General features: G+C 31.9%; 1 protein-coding gene across 1 annotated transcript in view; it reads left to right on the top strand.

Moving 5' to 3' along the window:
* Positions 1 to 19,921, top strand: part of SYCP1 (synaptonemal complex protein 1) — a 142,142-nt gene that overhangs the window by 79,513 nt on the left and 42,708 nt on the right. The window contains exons 17-24 of the mRNA XM_045081874.1: positions 7,436 to 7,540; positions 8,523 to 8,626; positions 9,766 to 9,883; positions 10,716 to 10,786; positions 13,031 to 13,112; positions 15,749 to 15,811; positions 18,357 to 18,419; positions 18,582 to 18,644. Of these exons, the coding sequence (XP_044937809.1) occupies positions 7,436 to 7,540; positions 8,523 to 8,626; positions 9,766 to 9,883; positions 10,716 to 10,786; positions 13,031 to 13,112; positions 15,749 to 15,811; positions 18,357 to 18,419; positions 18,582 to 18,644 (669 nt within the window). The remainder of the gene's footprint in view (positions 1 to 7,435; positions 7,541 to 8,522; positions 8,627 to 9,765; positions 9,884 to 10,715; positions 10,787 to 13,030; positions 13,113 to 15,748; positions 15,812 to 18,356; positions 18,420 to 18,581; positions 18,645 to 19,921) is intronic.

The raw sequence follows: 19,921 nt of genomic DNA, 5'->3' as shown, positions 1-19,921 counted from the left end.
TGAGTTTCTGTTCTGTACCCTGAGGGTACAGTTGGGAGCAGATGGTTGCATATGCTGCTTTCATGTATCTATGTCATGAAATATCACACTTAAATATAAGCAGTCATTCAAAGGTAATATTGAATGGTGACAAAGGCAATAAAGGAAAGTGCTAATAAAGGCAGTGGTATGAGGTATGAGGCCTTAAAGGGACTTGAACTAGTTGGTTAGGTCAGAAGAGCCTTTTTTTTTTTTTTTTTAAAGTAAAGTAAAGCTTGAACTGAAATCCAGATTAGGAAGGGGGAAGAGTTTATCAGTGAAAAGTTCCTTTGATAGGAAGGCATATGGTGTGTGTAATGTGGAGTGAAAGGAGAGTGGTACAAAATAAGGCTAGAGAGTTAAGGTAGTAGGAACATGGTAATTCATGGCCTTTTGAATCCTATCAAGATGATTTTCGGGATCCCTGAATGGCTCAGTTGATTAAGCAGCTACCTTTGGCTCAGGTCATGATCCCAGAGTCCTGGAATTGAGTCCCACATCGGACTTCCTGGTGAGGGCAGAGCCTGCTTCTCCCTCACCCTCTGCCTGCTGTTACCTCTGCTTGTGCTCTCTCTGTCAGATAAATAAAATCTTTAAAAAAAAGAGATAATTTTATATTTATTTTAAGAGGAATGGGAAGTTCTAAAGAATTTCAGTAGGGAGTGACTTGGTTTGCATTTTGAAAAGCTCATTTGGCTTGGAATATTGAGAACAGTATATTAAGGTAGAACAGTTAAGTATACAGACAAAGGAGAGATGATTATAGCTTAGGCTGGGAGGTGGTGGTGAGAAAAAAATGGATGGTTTTGAGAAATACTTAAGATTTAAAGATTTAAATTCTTTGGATTGATCTAGGGGGATATTACCATTTGTTGAAAAGATTCCTTTTTCCATTGAGTTGCTTTTGCACATTTATAAAAATCAATTGGTCATATTTGTGTGGATCTGTTTCTGGACTATTTTTGTTTTCTTGATCTATTATCAATTCACCAATGTATCAGCATCTTAATTACTATAGCTTTATGATTGATCTTAGATTTGGGTAGTTTGATTCCTCCAGCTTTATTATTAAAAAGTTTTTAGCTATTCTAGTTCCTTTATCATATAGAATTTCAGCTTGTCTGTATCTGAGAAAATCCTGCCAGAATTAAGATATAATTGTGAGAAATCTATAGATCAAGTTAAGTTGAATTGCTGTAATTATGTTGAGTCTTCTAACACATGAACATGGTATCAATTTGTCCATTTGTATAGATCTTCCTTGAATCTTTAATTAGCATTTTGTAGTTTTCAGTGTATAGATCTGTACATGTTATATTTGTACCTAAATATTTCCTTTCTTGAAGGTGTTTTAAATGTACTTAAAAGTATTTTTTCCAGTTGTTTATTGCTGTAGATAGGAATATGATTGCTTTATGCACTGATCTTGTATCCTGCAGTCTCACGAAAATCATTTATTAGTTCTAGGAGTTTTTTTGCACATTTCTTATCATTTTCTATGTAGAGAGTCATTTTGTCTGTGAATAAGGACAATTGTAGTTCTTTTATTTTTGACCAACTGAACTGGATCAGACTTCTAATATGATGTTCTTGAATAGAAGTAGTAAACATGTACATCTTTGTTTTGATCTTAAGGAAAAAACATTCAGTGTTTCACCATTAAGTATGTTAATTATAGGGGTTTCTTTTGTAGAAGTGCCCTTGCATTCCTAGTTTGACCGTTTTTTTGATTATGAATCTGTTGAATTTTGTCAAATGCTTTTTCTATGTCTACTGATATGATCATGTAGTTTTCTTTTTTAGAATATTAATATGGTGTAGTACATTGATTTTCGAATATTGAACTAGCCTTGCGTTCTTGGGATAAATCCCAGTTGTGTGGTATATTTTTCTTTTTTTTATTGTTGAATTTGTTTTGTTAATATTTTGTTGATTTTTAATTTCAGGTTCATGGGAAGTCTATAGTTTTCTTCAGTTATCTTTGTCTGGTTTTAGAATTAGACTAATCTTGACCTCAGAAAATGAGTTGGGAAACATTTCTTTCATTCCTGTGTTCTGGAAGAGATGGTGTAGAATTAGTATTATTTCTTCCTTAAACATTTAGTAGAATTTTCTGGGTGAAATCATCTGAACTTAGAGACACTTTTTTGGCCAGATTGTATTTATTTATTTGTTTGTTTGTTTATTTATTAAAGATTTTATTTATTTATTTGAGAGAGAGAAAGTGAGAGAGAGAGAACACCAGCAGGGGGAGAGGGAGAAGCAGACTCCGTGCTGAGCAGGGAGCCCAATGCAGGGCTGGACCCGGGACTTCAGCATCACGACTTGAGCTGAAGGCGGACACTTAACTGACTGAGCCACCCATGTGCCCCTTGTCAAGATTTTAAATGATGACTCTAATGTCTTTCATTATTGTGGAACTATTCAGTTTATCTATTTTATCTTAGATAATTTTGGTAGTTTGTGATTTTTAAGCAATCAGTCCATTTCATTAAAGTTGTCAACTTTCTGTGCATGGAGTTATATGTAGTATTACTTGGATTTTTTTTTTTTATGTCTATGGAGTTTACAGTGTTTGCCTTTACTTCCATTACTAATATTGGCGATTTGTGTCTTCTTTCTTCTTTACTGTCTTGATAGAGGTTTATTAATTTTTAAAAATTTTTAAATTTTATTTTTTAATTTTTATTTAGTTTTTAAATTTCTTTTCAGTGTTCCAGAATTCATTGTTTATGCACCACACCCAGTGCTCCAATACAAAGTTTATTAATTTTACTGATTTTTTTTTCAAATAACTGGATTTCTGTTTTATTGATTTTTCCTGTTTTTCTATTTCCAGTTTCATTGATTTCTTCTCTTTATTATTTCTTTCCTTCTTCTTGCTTTGGGCTTATTTTGATCTTTTTCTAGATTCTTTAGATGGAAACAGATTGCTGTTTTGAGAACTTGCTTTTCCAATATGAGCATTTATTGCTATAAATTTCCTTTAATCATCTTCTTAGCTGCATTCTACAAATTTTGTTACATTGTATATTCATTTTCATTTAGGTTAAAATATTTTCTAATTTCTCTTGATTCCCTCTTTGACCCTGGGGTTATTTAGAAGTCTGTTATTTAATTTTCCTGTGTTTGGAGATTTTCCTGTTTTATTTCTGTTATTCATTTCTAGTTTAATTTCATATGGTCAGCGAATATACTTTCTTCTTTAAATTTATTAAGAATTTAATATCTTAGTAAATGTTCCATCTGTACTTGTAAAGAATACGTACACTGCTGTTGTTAGGTATATTGTCCTGTAAATAACAGATTCAGTTGATTGATGGTGTTTGAAAATCTTCTGTGTTGTTGATTTTTTTTTTATCCTGTTCTATTATTTACTGAGAGGTATTAAGAGCTCCTATTTTGATTTAGTAATTGTTTCTTTCTAATTATGTCAGTGCTTGCTTCACATATTTTGAATTTGTTATAAACCTCACATTCATACATAACTATTAGATCTTCTTGGCATATTGATCTTTGGTCAATATTAAATATCTTTGTTTGTCTCTGGTAGTATCCTTTTTTCTTGATGAATGTTTGATTTTCATGGTGTATCTTTCAACCTGTATTAGTCATTATATTTGTAAATACTTATATATATGGATATATTTAGCCTATATATAAATGAGTCTTCCTATGCACTATTGCTAGAGTTGGTCTTTTAGATCACAAATATGATCATGTTGTATGCTGTATCAAAATTTTAAATATCTCCACATTTCCTATTGATAAAATTCAGACTCTTTAAGTACAATAAGTAGTTCTTTAAAGAAAGTTTTATGTTCAGTTTAGTTAACATATAGTATATTATTAATAGTTTCAAGGGTAGAGTTTAGTGATTCGTTAGTTGCATATAATACCCAGTGCCCTCCTTGATGCCTGTCACCCAATTACCCTATTCCCCTTACCCACTTCCTCTCCAGCAACCCTCAGTTTCTTTCCTAGACTTAAGAGTCTTTTATGGTTTGCCTCTCTCTCTGTTTTTTTTTTTTTTAAGATTTTATTTATTATTTATTTGACAGAGATCACAAGTAGGCAGAGAGGCAGGCAGAGAGAGAGGGGGAAGCAGGCTCCCTGCTGAGCAGAGAGCCTGATGTGGGACTCGATCCCAGGACCCTGGGATCATGACCTGAGCCGAAGGCAGAGGCTTTAACCCACTGAACCACCCAGGCGCCCCATCTCTCTCTGTTTTTATCCTCTTGTATTTTTCCTTCTCTTCCCCATGTTTATCAGTTTTGTTTCTTAAATTCCACATATGAGTGAAAGCATACAGTATTTGTCTTTCTCTGACTGACTTATTTTGCTTAGCATAATAACCTCTAGTTCCATTCACATTGCAAATGGCAAGATTTCATTCTTCTTGATGGCTGAGTAATATTCCATTGCATATGCACCCCATCTTCTTTATCCACTCATCTGTAGATGTACATGTGGGCTATTGTGGACATTGCTGCTCTAAACATTGGTGTGCATGTACCTCTTTGAATCACTATATTTATGTCTTTTGGATAAATACCTAGTAGTGTAATTGCTGGGTTGAAGGATAGTACAAAGAGTGCTATATACTGTTTTCTCTAAGAGCTGAAGCTTTGCAGCCCTCTATGATCTGTAAACTTGGTGTGAGTTGTTGGTGCTGGTCTTCCAGGAGAGGGGCCTGTTGTGCTGATTCTCTGGTAGACTTGCCCTAGTGGAAGTGCACCTCCAGTGCATAGGGAGGCAGGGTTTGGTGTCAGTTATTAGTTTTTATTATTAATGTAGGACATTTATTGTCATACCTTTAATGAAATTGTTGTGATCTTATGCTTGAATAAAAAACATAAAAACTGAGTTCACACACACACACATACATATGCTGTTCAATGATAGGAGGAATTGATAGTAATTAAGTACCCATAACTAAAGAAATAATGGTAGTTTTATACTTGGTCTTGCTTTGTTTCTAGAGCTATGATATCCAGTATGATAACTATTAAACAAATGTGACATTTAAATTTACATTTTTTTCCCCTTTAGGATCACCTTTGCCATATCCCATAGGTATTGAACCAATAAGTCTTTGTTCTCATTGCTTTCCATGAATTGATTAAGTTCTACTTTGATTTATTGGTTGACCCAAACATGTCTGAGCAGGATGGTCTTTAGCTTCCAAGTGTTTGAATTTCTTTTAAACTCTTTCTTGTGATTGAGTTCCAGTTTCAAAGCATTGTGGTCCAAGAACGTGCAAGAAATAATCTCAGTCTTTTGATATTGGTTGAGACTTGATTTGTGACTCAGTATGTGGTCTATTCTAGAGAAAATTCCATGTGCAGTCAAAGAGAATGAGTATTCTGGTGTTTTAGAGTGGAATGTTCTGTATATCACGATGAGGTCTATCTGGTCCAATGTGTCCTTGAAAGCTATTGTTTCTTTGTTGACTTTCTGCTTAGATGATCTATCTGTTGCTGAGAGTGGCATGTAGGATCCCCTACAATTAACCGTTCTTATCAATATGTCTCTTTATTTTGCTTAACAGTTGGCTTATGTAGTTGGCTGCTCTCATGTTGGGGGAATCGATATTTACAATTGGTAGGTTTTCTTGTTGGATAGACCCTTTCAGAATGATGTAGTGTCCTTCTGTATCTCTGTTTCTCACTTAAAATCTAATTTGTCCGTTATGAGAATCGTTACCCCAGCTTTCTTTTAAAGACTCTTGGCATGAAATATCCTCCATCCCTTCCTCCCAGGCTGGACGTATCTTTAGGTTCAAAATGAATCTCTTGTAGACAGCGTATGAATGGGTCTTGTCTTTTTTTTATTTATTAATTTCTTTTCAGCGTAACAGAATTCATTGTTTATGCACCACACCCAGTGCTCCATGCCATACTTGCCCTCCATAATACCTACCACCAGGCTCACCCAACCTCCCACCCCCCCGCCCCTTCAAAACCCTCAGATTGTTTTTCAGAGTCCATAGTGTCTCATGGTTCATCTCCCCTTACAATTTCCCTCAACTCCCTTCTCTCCATCTCCCTATGTCCTCCATGTTATTTGTTATGCTCCACAAATAAGTGAAACCATATGATAATTGACTCTCTCTGCTTGACTTATTTCACTCAGCATAATCTCTTCCAGTCCCGTCCATGTTGCTACAGAAGTTGGGTATTCATCCTTTCTGATGGAGGCATGATACTCCATAGTGTATATGGACCACATCTTCCTTATCCATTCATCCGTTGAAGGGCATCTTGGTTCTTTCCACAGTTTGGTGACCGTGGCCATTGCTGCTATAAACATTGGGGTACAGATGGCCCTTCTTTTCACTACATCTGTATCTTTGGGGTAAATACCCAGTAGTGCAATTTTAGGGTCATTGGGAAGCTCTATTTTTAATTTCTTAAGGAATCTCCACTCTGTTCTCCAAAGTGGCTGCACCAACTTGCATTCCCACCAGCAGTGTGAGAGGGTTCCCCTTTCTCCACATCCTCTCCAACACACATTATTTCCTGTCTTGCAAATTTAAATTAAAGTAGACCAGATTTAAAAGTCAGTACCTCAGCTCCAATAGCCACATATGAAGTGCTTAGTTACTACCACATGTTCCTATTTTGTCAGAAAGTCTAATTTTATAAGACTCATCTAAAGTGGAGGTTGACAAAATTTTTATCTATACATCCAGTAGCAAAGTTTTAGGCTTTGTGGGCCATATTAATCCCTGTTGTGACTATTCAACTTTGTTATAAGGCAAAATGAGAATATATAATACAAAAACATATTAGCTGTGTTATAGTAAACCCTTATTAAAAACAAGCAGTGGCTGGATTTTGCCTGTGGACTGTAAGTTGTTCACCTTGTTTGTCTAGAACATTGAATTCCTGAGAGAATAAAGCAAAACCATTTCATCAGAAGAATGATAATAAGAATTAGAGATTTTAGAATGGTTAAGAGAAAAGTTAGGGAATGTTGATAACTTTCTTCAAATATTTGTTTTTGCTATCGTGTGAAAAAGGAACTAGACTTCTATATGACTAAGGAAAGCAGAACAATGACCATTGCATGAAAGTTACAGGGAAACACATTTTAGTACAATGTAAGGAAACAGGATTGATGGACTAGTGAGTGACTAATAAATGCTAATAAACTGGAGTGATTTATGTATTAGATGAATTTTGAATTCAGTGACCAGCATGATTTTTTTTTCAATGAAAACTTCAGGACTTTGTCCATTGAATCTTCTGTCATCATATATAGTTTTGGAATTTACTTAATTATGACTTGTTTTCTCTCTCTCTCTTTTTAATTTTTTATTTAGCTATAATTGTCTTTGCTCTAGTTAGGCATTTTTATTATTTTACATATATATGTGCTTTGGCTGTCATGATTCGTTAATGTTCTTAAATAGGCAGAAAACCAAAAGCTTTTAGATGAAAAGAAACAACTTGAGAAGATAGCTGAAGAATTAAAAGGAGCAGAACAAGAACTAACTGGTCTTCTCCAAACCAGAGAGGTTTGTTTAAAAAAGATATTTTCTTTCCAACATTTTGTTAGAGAATACAGATTTACAGAATAGATTGTGGTATTGTGAAGGATTTGCTTTGTGTAGGATTTCTTCTCACAATTCCTTCGAAGGAAGCGTTCCTGCTACATTTAATATACTAGTGATTGGTTTGAAACAAATCTAGAGAATCTTCATATTATAATGGAGATAAAGATTGACATTATGATATCAGTAGTATACATAATGCCGTAGTTTATAACAATCACATTTTTGATGTCTTTAGTATTTATAGATTGAATATTTTACTTTTATTAAGTTCTTTGTTTATAATTTTTACAGTTCTCATACTATAATTTTAGAATATATTTTTATTTTAAAAAAGTATTTTTTCAGTATGTAATAGCATTACATTGTAATTATATTTTTATAATAATAACAACAATATAGGGTTTTTTTTTAAGATTTTATTTATTTGAGAGAGAAATAAGCAGGGAGCATAAGCAGGGAGAGGGACAAGCAGACTCCCTGCTGAGCATGGAGCTGCATGTGGGGCTCGATCATGACCCTGAGATCATGACCTGAGGTGAAGTCACTTAGCTGACTGAGTCAGCCAGGTGCCCCCAGAACAGATTAGTTTTTAAGATTTTACCTGATTTCATTAACTAATATACTTTTACTTAATAGAACATCTTACTTGAGATTAATTACCTGCTAGAGTAAAACTGATGAAAGTATTTTATAATATATAAATATAATCTTAATGGTTGAACATTAGAATATCAAAATGGAATTCACTTAAATTACATTTGTCATTGCTTTTTTTCCTATAATCAGAATGGTTTTGGCATTAAATCTATTATATTTTAAAAGTTGACATTTTAAACCAAAATATTGTCAAATATTTGACTTGATTATACAAGTGGCCACATTTTAAACAAGAAAATTGTAAAAAAGAAAAAACCTGTTTGCTGTGATTATACACATTTTCCAGGAAAAAGTACATGATTTGGAAATACGGTTAACTGCCATTGTGACAAGTGAACAGCATTATTCCAAACAGGTTAAAGAGCTGAAAACTGAGCTTGAAAATGAGAAGTAAGTTTTTTCTCTATAAATAAGTTATGTATTCAATTTCTTAGCTTTCTGATAGTTAATAATAAATTAGTAAGTTATATTCACTATTTATTTGGAGTTAAATTTCTGTTTTATTCCTAATTAGAGATAAAAATAATTTATTAATTTCATTGTTAATTAAATTAGCAGTGATATGTATATATCCTAAACATAAAAAGTACATCACAAAGTGGAAAACTTATTTAGAAGATCACTATATTACTTTTCTTGGAGATAGTTCCTGATAAAAATAATCATTTGCAGTTCTACCTCGTTATTTTGCTTGTTTTGTTAAATTATTTCATAGATTGTTTTGTTGAAGTGACTAAAATACAGGTCATTAAATTATGGGTAAAATTCATATATTAACCAAAATTCCTTTTAATAAATGGACTGGTTAGTTATTTATACTTAGTATAAATTTATATAATCTTTGATATGTTTGCTTTTTCACACTTTCATTTTTGAATCTACTCTTTGATGAATTTCCAGTACTGGTAATTTGGAGAAAATAATAGATGCTGCTGAAATCATTTCATAGAGCCACACAGTCCCCTTCTTTCATTTAAAATTGATCCTGACTGCCACCAATAATAGCAGTAATTTCTCTTCCAGTGTAGAATATTTGGGACCTTGTAAGAGCAGTTCAAGTGTTGTGTACAGAAGTTAAACCAAGTTTTATTTATTTTAATGAAAATATTTTATTGAAGATAGTTCATGCCTCATGACTACTTTAATCAAATCACCAGAAGTTGGAACAGTTTCTAAGAGACAGTATACTATAGACAAAAAAATTATATGAAGAAAATAATATATACTTCAAAATTTGTGGAAAAATATAGAGTATGGGGTATATAGGGAATATTCAAGAAAATATGACATCTTGTAAAAGAAAATATGACATCTTATAAAACAGAGAAAATTTTAAACATGTACAAAGTGGAGGAAAAAATGTAATGAAGCAGCATGTACTTATCACTCAGCTTCAAAACTTAACTAATGGCCAATCTTATTATACTCCTAGCCCTTTCTCTCTTTACCCTAAGATTATCTTGAATTAAATTCCACATCATATAATTTAATAGGTAAATATTTAGGTCTGACATGTTTTTAAAAAATAGGCTTAAGACTACTGAACTAAATGCAAGCTGCAACAGGCTTTCACTGGAGAACAAAGAACTAGCACAAGAAACAAGTGATATGGCCCTAGAAATCAAGAAACAGCAAGAAGATATTGATGTGAGTTGATAAAGTACCAGTGACTTAGTTTTCTAATCTGTACAATTAGGGTATTAGAATAGATAACCTTTCAAGATTCTTTCACTTTCACAAATCTGATTATGTTAGAGCTGATACTTTGTTTCAAAAGAAAAAGATGCATATTGATTTTGGTGGTGAATAATGGGGAACAGAATATTAGAGACTATATCTGTTGATATAGTTAATCGAATTTTAAGCATCAAGATTTTTATGGAGTATTTATTCAACAAGTATTTATTAAGTAATCATGTAAAAATGTGAAGGATACAATGGTGAATAGACTATCTTCCTCTTTAAGTTCTTATGGCTCAATAGAAAAACTAAATACTCAAGTAGCTTAAACAAAATACTACATTATATGTGTTCTTTGGAGACTAAGTGTTACTGGAATTGACAGAATTGCTCTTCTCCCTTCGTGAAAGAGCAGGCTTCAGAGGGAGTATAGTGTTGATTTTGGCCTTAAAAGATGAGCAACTGTGAGATCAGTAGATATCAGTGAATGGAAAAACATTCCTTTAAGCCACAACAATATGAATAGAGGATAAAAGGCTTATATTATCACTGGGAAACAGCAAGTAAAACTTGTAAATTTTTTTGTTGTTGTTGTTTTATTTTTTAGCTGCTATGTAGAGATTGTTAGGGTAATAATTAAAATAAGGCTGGAAAAATAGTATGAAACTATGCAAGGTAAATAGCCCATTGTCTTGTTTTACATACAACTACATTTTATGTTGATGGTTAAAGGTTTTTAAATAATAGTTTTATTTTTGTTGAAACAAAATAATATAAACAACATTGATTATTTCCTTAGAATAGCAAAAAGCAAGAAGAAAGGATGTTGAAACAAATAGAAAAACTGGAAGAAACGGAAACACAGTTAAGGCAAGACTAATGAATTGACTTTTTTGGCAAAAGATTTTAGTACTTCTTTTCTGTTAATTTGTTAGAGTCAATTTAGATAATACTTAATGTTAAGTATGGTATAAAGTAAAAAATTAGAATTACTATGTTAGAGTTCTGCTTAAAATTAAATTGTAATGTCTTTTGTTCTTTGTGTTGAAATAGTAAGATTGGACTTTGAGATTAATTTTAAAGCATCCTGAACTTTCTTATATTTAGTATTTAAGAAAGTAATTGTATACAAGAAAATTTAGAATAGAAATTTTTATAAGACCAGCGCTGTAACCCCAGAGCTATGGAGCCTAGAAGAGAAATTTTTAAAAAATTAATATTTCTAAGCATTGTCCATGTTTTAAATCATCTTTTAAATATCCACTTCAATTTATCCACTTCAAGTCAAGTGGATATCACAGTATTTATTTTAATCCTTTTTGTTTTTAGTTACTTATATTTTCTTATTGGAAATAAGAAATAAGCTTTGGAATTTTTTATGCTTACTTGCTCAAATTTCTTTTTTCTAATATTGCTTCTATCTGTTCCCCATTAATATTTTGAGGTCTAAATTGTTTTCTTACCGATTTACTTAAACTTTAAAAAATATAGTAATCATAGTAATCCCTTACCTTGCTTTATTTACAGTACATATTTCCCCCAACTTTCCTTTCACTTTGGGTAATTTTTTTGTTGTACATGAGTTTTTTCATTTTGTATAAGATCTAATTGTCTTTTTTTGGGGGGGTAATTTTTCCTATTGCTTTTCTACTTAGAAATTTGCTTAAAATCAAATATTAATCTCTTCTTTAGTTCTTTTTCAAATTGATATATTGATATTCAGTTTTTCTTTCTCTTTTTCAAATAATAAAAACATTTCAAGATAGCTTACTTCTTAACACAACTATGGATCTATGACTTGGGTTTTTATATATAGTGTTTTCATGTTTATTTTCTAAGTAACATGTTTTTGTATTTTGTTTCCTTTTAATCCATTACTAATTTAGATGATTTTCAAATATTTGGGGGCTCTTGTTTGTACTTATAGTCTGAAGTACTAAGTTTTTTTTTTATATTTTGTTAACATTTAGGATTGAGATAATGTGGATAAAGTGCTATATAGGTTTGGAAAATCATCTTTTATTGTATTTCTATATTGATTTCTTTAGTCGTTTTTGCTCAATTTTCTCATTGAGAAGTAGCTGAGAAGTTGTTTTTAGGTTGGATCTCAGTGACTAAGGCATTGTACATTTTGAGGATAAAAAGTGAAGACTTAATTTGGGGGAAAAGCTGCTTTTTATTTAAGAGAATTCAGATTATTTTGATTATATTTTTTTGTATATAGACTTATAGAACTCTAAATATAAATATATAGGAAAAGTAAGAATATGTCAATTAAAAATTTAATACTCAGTTAAAGTGTAAATATCATGGATTCAGTTTTTACAAAGCCAATTATTCCATATGATTGAATAGTATTCTGTGCATACAGCCTAAACCCAGCAACATATTAATGCTAGCCAGAGCGACTATAATTAGAGATAGCTTCAAGTATCTGAGACAAAAATACCATTGCGTTCATGTGCAGCAGGCAGATTTTTAATTTAAAAAATTTTGAAAAGACAATATATGCATATGGCACAAAATTCAAAGCAACAAGGGGGAACATGGGGAAAGGAAACTACCTTCTCTTTGTCTTACAGGGGTATCACTGTTTCTTGTGTGTGTTCCCAGAGATACCCTCTCTCTATGTAAGGATGTTTGTCTATGTAAATATCTCAGTCATGTAGTCCTTCATTAAAATCACTTGCATTTATGTCCCTAATTTATTTGTATAAAATTATGACTACATTTTAGATTATGACTACATTTTAGATGATGACTAATTTATGACTTCTTAAAGAAAAGAGTAAAGTGAAATCTTGAGTTAAATAAGAAATAAGTATTTCTTTTTTAATGGATTAAAGGATCTAGATAATTAGTTTCAAATTAAATGTATAATGTATAAGATAATTATACATTATATAATGTATATAATTATACATTAATGTATAAGGGAATTAAGTGTAGGAGGGGAAGTATGCCTGTTGACAATAATACATGAAAAATTACTAAACAAAATAATTTAAACCAACAAAAAATATAATAATCAACCATTTTAAGAAATCCCAGAAAAGCAATAAAACAAATATGACATTTTTTTTTTTATAATGTCACTCTTCCATTTCCTTTAAGAAATGAACTGGAATCTGTGAGAGAAGAATTAAAACAGAAAGGAGATGAAGTTAAATGTAAATTGGACAAGAGTGAAGAAAATGTATGTTATATTAATAAATTGTATACCAATTTCAAATCATAAAATCAATACCACATGTCTAAAAAAATAAAAAGTATGCTATCGATATAGGGACTATTGTATGCAGTTGACCTTAAAGCAATAGGCAGCGTTAGTTTATTTTGCTTATATGGTTTATATGTAGAAGAAATAGTGGCATAATTACAAATTTCTTTCATAAATGCTTAATATTTAATGATATATATTTTTAGGCTAAAACCATTCATATTTTAGTAGTAAAGAACATACTGATAAATTGATAAGTTTGTGTTGTGGTTTGGTGGATATGATTTCAACAAGTTGAGATAAGAAAGTTTTTAGGGAAGAATGTCACAAAAGTGAAATGGTACAAAGTATGTGACATGATTATAGTATATAGTATACATAGGGGGGAGAAGATTTGCCAAAATAGATGAAGCTAGATTGTGAAGGCCTTGACTGTGTTTTTTCATTCACTCACACGTATTATTAGCTATCTACCCGTGCAGGCACTGTTCTCAGTGCCCAGTTTAGACTTCATTTTTTCTGGTGGATACTGTATGATTCAGTTAAGGTGGTTTTTTTTTTTTAAATTATTACTAGGGAAGTCACATTTTAATTTCTAAGAATGGAATGGAAAAGATGTGAAAGGCACTGGAATTAGTTGGAAAGCTTTTTTAAAAAAGTGTCTTGAAAGCTCCGAAAAACATCTTGGAGAGGACTTTGCTCTAGTTTAATTTTACTTACTTATTCCTAAGTTAGTCATTGTGGTTAAGGGATAGAGTAATTTGGTGAAGCCTGAGCTGTGTACCTGTCTGTTCCTGGAGACAGATCAGCTGCCATCAAACTACATGGATTTAACAGAATTACTATGGGATTTACACTAACAGAGTCTTCTCAGGAAAGAATGGTGGCCAGACCAAAGTAGCTCCTCCTGGAGCCTATACAAAGAGCATCTAATCAAAAGTTGAGTCAGGATACCTTCCTGGAAGAAGTGACATTTACTTTGAAACCTAAGATTAATAGAAATTACTGGAAGGCAGAGGGATGGACTCAAATATATCAGGGAATATTATAAATTATAAGCACACACACACTACATACAGAGTATAAGAGTGTCATATTTGTTCATTCTTAATTTTTATTTTTTAAAGATTTTATTTATTTATTTGTCAGAGAGGGACCCAGTGAGAGAGGGAACACAAGCTGGAGGAGTGGGAGAGGTAGAAGCAGGCTTCTCGCCAAGCAGGGAGCCCGATGTGGGACTCCATCCCAGGACACTGGGACCATGACCTGAGCCAAAGGCAGATGCTTAACAACTGAGCCAGCCAGGTACCTGGAGAATGTCATATTTAAAAAACCATGGAAAGTTCATCTTAACTGAAAGGTGGAGTTTAAAATAGTAGTAATAGTGGAGGGAGTAGGGAAAGCTGAAGGTAGAGATAAGCACAGGGAGATGAAGGATAGGGGAAATGAACATTGGGAGATATAAGGGCAGATTATTTAAGGCCCCATAAACTATATTTAGGAATTTGACATTATTGAAGAGTTTTGACATGAGGAGTGTCATGTTTATTTTTAGAAAGTTGTAAGACTATCTTACAACTAAGATTCTAAGGATGAGATGAGCTAGTATTTTTAAGGGCTTACAGTATATCAGGAGCATTCTAGTTATTTGTATATGTTCTCTTAGTTAACTGCAAGTTATTTTTGTCCTCATTTTATGAATTAAGAAATTGGGCCTCCAAAAGGTAAAAAATTTTGAAAGACTACATAACTAAGAAGTAGTAGTGCTGGCTTTCTGGCATTCTTTAAACTATACCACAATTTTTTTCTATCAAAAAGGTAATTTTCCTTTCAGTTTCATATTTATAAAAAAGGAATTTAATCTCCTGAAGATTTGCTTTACTACTTTAAGATTTGCATCAGAGGCTGCTTCAAGACACTAATCATTTTGTGATGGGGAAAAAACATGAATTTGGTGTTTAAAGTAAAAATCATTTATCAAGAATTTAAATGTATTTTACCAATGTACAAGATATTAGTGATGAGTTAGGGAAAAAGCTCAAAATGCAAGACAAGTTGGCACATTTAACCTTTTTCCGTGGTTGGATTTCAATTTACTTACTGAAACAGTTTCCTAGAAAGAATCCAGTTTGTAAGTAGGTCTCAGAAATTTACCTGACATTCATTATACCTTTCCCCCTGCAACCCACTATCTTAGTTCAGACATTTATATTATTTCATACTTGCTTTCTCTGAGCTTATTTTCTCATCCCTAAAATGGAGATAATAATACCTGACTTTATCATTGGGTTGTTCTGAGGTTCAGATTAACAAGTGTTTGTTAAAGACAAGAAGATTATAGACATTTGACAACTTTAAAAAATTCAAGGTAGACTGAGAAAGTTGATAAAAATCACAAAATAATATTGGGCTAAAATTAAAAGTGATAAGCATTAACATAAAAGCATTAAAGACTATTTCTTTTTTAAAAAAGGATACAGAAATAAACTGGAAGTATGTATATTTTATAGAAATATAAGATGAAGTTTTATAATTCTATTTCTGAAAGATACTCAGAAGAAAGTAGAAATTCTGTTAACATTTTAAATATGATGGCAAATAATGTTTTTTAGGCACGCAACATTGAATGTGAAGTTTTAAAAAAAGAAAAACAAATGAAGATCTTAGAAAACAAGGTATTATCAAATTGCAAAAAGCATTTTTGAGAAAAGAGACTTTGTATCAAAAGTATGACTACGTTCTTTAAGACCAGTCTTTACACTGTCCTGTACAAAGAGATATCAAATCTCTTTGAAGACTTCAAGGAATAATTTTGGATTTTTACTGCAGGTTTCTTTGAAGAAGCTCTGGGTTTAGGAGCTTTGTACAGTGCTTCAAAGAGCAAAAGTTTCATGAAATTCCTCTTTAGTTATCTCTTTCTTTCCCCAAATTTTACATTCTCAGCAGCTGCATTTGTTGGCAGAATCTTTAGAGTGGCAAGATGCTTTTAAAGATTATTGTTAGACATATTTCTCATTCATATAATCAAAGGAGCTACAGAAAATTTTCTGCTCCCTTTATGTGAAGTTGTGAAGTGTTTTTACTGTCTGGCTGTTCATCACAATTCACTTCTCGTGTCTCCACATATTTATCCTAAACTTGACCTTCTTACCTATAGTAAGTATCCTCTGGAAAAGTTTAGTTCACTCTCTGAAGTTCTGACCTCTGATAATGCCATTTTCTAATTCCTAGAATTCTGGTGAGTAAAATTCCTTGTTTCTATGCATGTGAATTGTTTTACTTAGAAATGAACTGTGATTGGGGAAAAAACCACAAAACTATGGTAGTTTAAATCCTTTTCAAGAATTTTGGACATTCTACCAAATATATTTACCTTCATTAGCCCTAAATTTGGAGATTGTTTAAATTTAAAAGGTGTGACAAGTTATTTTAATTTTCATTGTCTTATTCAGAAAGAAGGGAGAGTGAGATGGGCAGTCAAATTACATTCAAAGTTGATAGTTTTGATGTCATTATTTTAGTAAGGTATACACTTATTTTTGGATTGTAGTAATGCCAGTTATAAAGATGGCTTTATAGGAATACCAGTGTCTGAAGTCCTTTCAGGTCTGATTGTGCTTTTTGTTCTTTCTGTTGATGTTTACTCATTGAGTCTCAGTTCTTTGTTGTTTTGTTGTTGTTATAATTCTTTGGAATTTTATCTATGGGAATTCTTTGAGGCTTGTGTTGGAGTTTGTATCTTCCCAAAAAGATTGTCTTGGGATCACTGTTCACCAGGAACCATTTTAAATTAAATTTTCCATTTTAGATTTTTCCAAATCATAGAGCTAGCATGAATTTAGGCTATAAACTCATATAAGGCTACCTCATGGCTACAAATTATCAGGGAAGATTTTGATAACTTTCACTCAGTGCTAGCATCAAGACAGACAAGTTTTATTGTGACCCTTCTGTGTGTCAGATTTATTTTTTAAAAATATTTTCATTGAATAGGTAGTCTTTTGAGTGTGTGGCTTTAGGCAGGGTTGTCTTATTGAATTCCTTACCTTTAGTGAGCTCTAAGTTTTATCTTCTGTCTCCCTTACACTAGGTAGTTTCAGCAGATGTCCATAACTGGCTTTGGTGCTACCCCAAACTTGCTATTATTACTTTAAAGTTATAATTTCAAGTAAGCAGTTTCCTCATTTTGTAGCCATTTCCTTTTAAATTATTTTTTATCAGGAAGGTTGTTCAGGATATACAGGTGGCTTTTTGGCCAGAATTGGAAATCCTTGATTTTTTAAAAAAAGTCAAAATTGTATATACAAATAATTGCACCTACTAATGTATTTATACCAGTAAAATTGGCATGAAAATCACCAAAATGTCTCTCATTTTTCTGTAGCTTTTCTTTTTTTGAGTTCTCTGAAATAGACTTTAGGGGTTGGGCATATTAAAAATAAGATTATTAAGCAGCTGTGCCATGTATTACTCAGTTTTAGAATAATAGCTGATTATGACTACACATGGGTTTTGCAGTAAAAATATTTAATAGAGTATTTTGTGCTGAAAGATTAAATTTTTTTTTCCATTAGAATTTTTTTCTACTTTGGAAATTTGTACAACTTACATTATCTGTAATGTTTTAGGAATCTGTTCTGCTTTTACGGTAGTCCAGTTATTTCTTAGCCTAATGCCTCTTAGTCCAATCATGCATGTGTACTGAGGTGAAATAATCTCCCAAAGTGTGATATAAAAAAGTGTTAGGTGGTATTTCTATAAGAGGAGTTAGAATGCAGTTATGAGGAGATAGAATATCACATTATTCCCCTTCCCCAAATATAAAAGTAAAAGAGACTCAGAAATGAGAAATGAGGAATAATGAGTAAAGATGAAGGCAAATTACAGTTAATCTTACCTCTGGCTATAGCTTTTCAAAATCTAATTCATAATACAATTAAGCTTTCTATATAGGATTGAGCAAAAGGCACATTTTCCTTAAAGTAATTGAATTCATGTGTTCTTCAAGTAGGTTAAGAAATGTGGAGAATTTCAAATTTCTATTGAGAAAAATCTTTATTAAAATTTACTTGATCACATAATTTTAGACACTAATGGAATTACTAAACTACATAATTTTTGAAGTGACCTTTTTGTTATTTTACGCAATATTTTTATTAGTTTAAAGTTACTTATTTTGACTGGAATATTGAATAAAATAATTTTCTCATAATTTTTTAGTGTAACAATTTAAGGAAACAAGTTGAAAATAAAAGCAAATGTATTGAAGAACTCCAGCAAGAGGTAGGTACTGATTCTCCAAATTAAACTATTAGAAAATGAATTTTTTCACTACATTTTTAAAGAATAATGCTTTCTTTTCCTTTAGTAATTTCAGTCTAAGTCAGTGGCAATGCAAAAATGGAATCATGTTGTTACTAAGCATAATTCTTTAATTTTTTACAGAATAAGGCCTTAAAAAAAAGGGGCACAGCAGAAAGCAAGCAACTGAATATTTATGAGATAAAGGTATTTGGAATATTTATTTTTGTTTCTAAAATACTAGTAAGTAGATGAAAACTTAGGAATTTCATACTCTTATATTGTAGCAGTTATTTTCAAAAATTCTTTTGAGATTGTAGGAATCATTTTTTTAAATAGAGTGCTTGTCTGTGACTTAGCTGTATCAGAACACTCTAAGCAGCTTAAATATATGAATATGTGTGGTATATGTGTATATTCATATTCCTTACCCATACTTTCAAATCTGAGATTGAGTAGGTTTGGAGTAGAGCCTTGGAATCTACATATTATAGAAGGTCTATATATGGTTATCCTGCTACATTGATTTTACAGAAAAAAATTAAAGCTAAGGAATGTCAGCTCATGATGTCAAGAGCCCTAATTTGTTTATTATCATATTCCTAAGTCCTTGAATAGCAACTGAAAGTAAGTACTCAAATAGTTTTTGAGTCTTGAATGGAAAACAGTAGTTCTCAGTATTTGAAGGATGTTCATTTTCTAGGAAAACAAAAATCTTATACCTTCCTTTAATACTATTTGAGATTAAAAATATATAAACATTGTGTTAAAAATGAAAAGAATTCTCAAACTTCTGGAATCATATAGAAAAGTAACTAACATATATCCTGTAATTCAGCCTACTATAGGTAGAATCAAGAGAAATACACAAAATATTCATAGCAGCATTGGTTGTGGTAGTCCTAAAATGAAGATGACACAGATAACCATTAGTAGTATTAAAAATAAATCAATAGGAAATCACTCTAAGGTAACCCAGATGTTGGAATTAGGAGATAAGAGCATTTATGTAGTTTTTATAAGTATATTCAAAGATGAAAAGGAGGGTATGTTTATAATGAATAAATGGAGAATCTCAGTGAAGAAATAGAAACTTTAAAAAAGCATCAGAGAGATTCCCAAGATGGCAAAGGAGTGGGGGACTCCATTTCAACCAGTCCCCTGAGTTTAGCTAGAATTGCCAAGGAAATGTTGAAAAACAAAGCTGGGGGCCTCACATTGCCTGATTTCAAGTTATATTCTAAAGCTGTGATCACCAAGACAGCATGGTACTGGCACAAAAACAGATACATAGACCAATGGAACAGAATAGAGCCCAGATATGGACCTACAACTCTATGGTCAAAGCAGGGAAAAATATCTAATGGAAAAAAGACAGTCTCTTCAATAAATGGTGCTGGGAAAATTGGACAGCTATGTAGAGAAAAATGAAACTCGACCATTCCCTAATACCATACACAAAGATAAACTCAAATGAATGAAAG

Source organism: Mustela putorius, unplaced genomic scaffold (assembly GCF_011764305.1).
Source record: "Mustela putorius furo isolate JIRA1106 unplaced genomic scaffold, ASM1176430v1.1 tig00000585_pilon_pilon_pilon, whole genome shotgun sequence".
Classification (NCBI taxonomy): domain Eukaryota; kingdom Metazoa; phylum Chordata; class Mammalia; order Carnivora; family Mustelidae; genus Mustela; species Mustela putorius.
Note: the sequence above shows the minus strand (reverse complement) of the source record. Positions and strands in the feature narration are given on the sequence as shown.